Source organism: Aegilops tauschii, chromosome 2 (assembly GCF_002575655.3).
Source record: "Aegilops tauschii subsp. strangulata cultivar AL8/78 chromosome 2, Aet v6.0, whole genome shotgun sequence".
Lineage (NCBI taxonomy): Eukaryota > Viridiplantae > Streptophyta > Magnoliopsida > Poales > Poaceae > Aegilops > Aegilops tauschii.
The window spans coordinates 629681848-629685599 of record NC_053036.3 but is presented as its reverse complement, the minus strand read 5'-3'; the positions used below and the strand labels follow the sequence as shown (position 1 = coordinate 629685599).

Here is a 3752-nt window from a genome sequence, read left to right as displayed (position 1 = left end):
ATAGTAGCGCTGGGTTTATACTCACGCTACTACTATGGCATGTCCCGGAATGCACGGTGGAGACCACTTAGTAGTAGCGTGGGGTTTATAACCCGCGCTACTACTATCAACTTAGTAGTAGCGTGAGTTTATAACCCGCGCTACTACTACGGCTGGTCCCGGAAGGCACGGTGAAAATCACTTAGTAGCAGCGAGGGGTAAAAACCCGCGCTACTACTACCAACTTAGTAGTAGCGTGGGTTTATAACCTGCGCTACTAGTAATTAGCAGTAGCAAGGGTTATAAACCCGCGCTACTAATAAGCGTCTGCCTATAAGCTTTTCCCTAGTAGTGCCGGGCCATCTGCGGCTGCTGACACCTATGTCTTCTTCTCTTTGCCAGATTGTCAGGGGAGAGGACCGTTATCTAGGAGAAAGTCCTAGGGGCGGGTGCACCAGTGTAGAGGCAGATGAGGCATGGGGGCGATTTGTTTCCTGGGTAGGGGGAAAACCAGTTAAAATCAGGGAACGAGAGGTGTGGTTTTTTTCTGGCAGGATAAAAATCATTGACGGGGAGGGGGGTCTTCGATCGATGGGAGGGCTACTAAATGAAAGGAAGATTACAGTACCACGTGAAAAATGTGGTAAGCAATCCCAACAATTCAAAAAAAAGCGAAACGGCTACAAACTCCCCCTTAAGGTAACCCTAACCAATCTCATAAAAATAGAGGAGTAAAACGGCAGAGTAAACCTTAGTGAGGTAAATTTACTCCCCTAAGTTTTGGCCGTTTCTAGCCGATCCCCTAAACTTAGTGGAGTAAAAAAACATTTGCGTCACCTATTCGGCCACCTAAACACATTTCCTTGCTCTTTTATTTCATTCAACGACATTGGAGTGCATAATTCACCAATTATTCGCCACGAGAGCAAGACCAAAGAAAACAAGAACCACAGTTAGACATTTTAGAAGATATCCAATTTTCTTAACTGCTCCCACTAGTTGGCTTAATATCTTCTCTATGTCTTCATTGTTGATCAATGGAATCTTGAGCTTTGACACTTCTTTCTTCTTCGAATCTAAAGAATTAGACGTTGCTTCACGTCTAATCTCATCTCTAATCTAATTTCTAGTCTCATCTCTAGCGTCAACTCTAGCAACTGAGTACAAGAACATCTACCAATTTTGTGCTATCAATAAATCGATGTATTGTTCTTTCCAATACCAAAACTTGCATCCACCCTACACACATAGATGAGCGAACAATGAGCTACCGAAATTGCGTCGATCCGGTGAACAACCGAATCAAAACAAGCACACACTCCATCATTTGTGCACTTGAAGAACACCCATCCGAGGTGTTGCGGCGTGGTAGAAACTCAGCGCACCACCTTCCGCGTGCACTCGTCACACTGTATGACCGGCATCGGTGAGCCGCTGCGCCAGCGTCGAGTCCGGGCGACGGCCGGACGTGTATTTTCCGGCGAACCTCCGAGGGGAGAGATTTGAGTGGCTAGAGTAGGAACCGATACCTGCATGTGTCCCGGAGGCGTTGCCGTGGCTGCGTGGTCCGTTTCCCAGTCAATCCATGGCAAGGCGCAGCCACCGGCTGCCGGAATCGCCAAATCTGACGGCGACGGCAGCAGCCGCAGATCCATTGGTTTTTCGCCGGCCACGGGACGAGGCGGCGCAAATCCAAGCGGTAGGGGATAGCAGCGGAGCCTACTAAGCATCCCAGCGGCGGGCGGGCGCTCGTACAAATGCGGCGCGGGAGGGTAGGGGGGAGGCAGTGTGGGAGAGGCGCGGTTTTTACTCGGCCGCCGCGCGGTGGAGTAAATATAAGAAGATTTTTTTGAAAGAGGAGTAAAATTGTATTCGCGAATAAGGGATCGGCTAGGTCCCGGTTAGAGAAGTAAACTGCATCTTTACTGCTCTAGCGGTTATAAGGGATCGGTTAGAAATGCCTTAGGAGAAGAAGAGAAGAGTTAAAAACATGTACGGTTTGTGTCCGACTAGGTTTGCTAGTACGACGACGTGCATGTAGTACGTGTCCGACTAGGTACAGGCTGATATATACATGCATATAGCTAGGTACAGGCCGGAACCAACGCGTACGTACGTTGTGGTAAAAAGATGAAGACGGCGCCGGGTGTTGTGGGGCTGTGCGACGACGCCCTGGTGGAGATCCTTGTCCGCCTCCCGTCCAAGTCGGTGCTCCGCTGCCGCGCCGTGTGCAAGAGATGGCGCCGCATCACCACCGACGGCTCCTTCCTGGCCGCCCACGCTGCCCACGCGACGAGCTGCACGCGCGAGATGATCATCCTCCCCGAGCACGAGTATGACCCTAGCTCCTTGGCCGTGGAAACCATCCGTCTATCTCTTGATCCCAGGCCTAGGCCGATCCGCTTTCTTTGCAACCGAACCCATCGAGACTGGTGCCGAGTACTGTATTCTCTGGACGGCCTGCTGGTGTTGGAGCCACGACCCAGCCGCTACATCATCTGCAACCCGATGACCAGACAGTCGGCCAGCTTGCCGCCGTTGGCTCCACAGCCGTGCTTCACCGCCTTTGCTTGCGGCTTTTACTCGCTCGGCTCGTCCAACGAGTATCGCCTCTTGTGCCATTGCTTGCAAGGAGAAACGGAAGAAGCCAGGCACACGCAGCGCTCCTACTACATCCTCTCCACCGGCAGCACCCTGCCTCGACGGCTGGGGCGCGCTCCAATTCCAGCGGGGCCACCCACCGGCTGGGTCGAGTATGAAGTTCCCGTGGCTCACCGCGGCATCCTCCATTGGTTCTCTCATCACTCGGAAGCTACCCGCACCGGCAAGATGCTGGCGTTCCATACGGTTTCCGAGACGTTCCGCCTCATGTCGCGGCCGCCAGAGCGACCCGGCGATACTACCACAAGCTGGAGCTTGTTCGAGCTAGACGGCGAGCTCTGCGTCGCAGCTATGCCAAGCGAGACATGGCTGGACATCTGGGTGTTGCAAGACTTCAAGGCGGAGAGCTGGGTGCTGCGCCATCGGGTCAAAATATTGGGTGGCAGCAACGTTGTGACGATGACAATGGTAATCTCCGTTGGAAGCGGCGCCATCCTTATTGGAAGTCCCTATTGTGATGTGGCCAGATTGTACAATCTCAAAGACAAGAAAGAAGATGCACAAGGATGTAATCTTTGGCCCCGCATTACCCACCTTCTTGCTATTCAGTGAGAGCCTCGTGCCACATGCCTTCTTCGATTCGCCTCCACACCCTCAGTTTGAATCCATAAGCTTCTCCGACAGAAGGTAGCTAGCTAGCTACTCCCTTCGTCTGAAAATACTTATCAGTGAGATGGATATATCTAGACGTATTTTAGTTCTAGATACATCCATTTTAATCTATTTATATGATAAGTATTTTTGAACGGAGAGAGTGCCTGTTAGGGATAATACATAATCTTGTGTTTACACATGCAAGTGATAGTTGGCTTGCATGCCATCGAGCGTGTCCCTTCCTAGTGTACCTATAGTGTCCGTGTACACTACCGTCAAAACGCTTTTATATTATGAAACCTAGGGAGTAGTTTAGTTCAAAATGAGTTTGTATTCCATTAGGATCGAGTCAGATGTTTCACTACTGAAAAAATCATTTACACCGGGTGTTTTGGCCTCCGCCAAGCGGCAAAGCACGGGCTCTCAGCAAACTCAACTACGCCGAGAGCAACACTCGGCGAAGAATGGAACACAGCAAAGACCGGATGTTACCGAGAGCCCAGCGAAAACGGTATGCT

The 3752-nt window shown here is 51.1% G+C and overlaps 1 protein-coding gene across 1 annotated transcript; it reads left to right on the top strand.

The window, feature by feature from the left end:
• Window positions 1-2109: 2109 nt before the first annotated feature.
• Window positions 2110-3192, top strand: LOC109745730 (F-box protein At5g49610-like). Its single transcript, XM_020304846.1, has one exon. The coding sequence runs from the start codon at window positions 2110-2112 to the stop codon at window positions 3190-3192; it is 1083 nt and encodes a 360-aa protein (XP_020160435.1).
• Window positions 3193-3752: the final 560 nt, after the last annotated feature.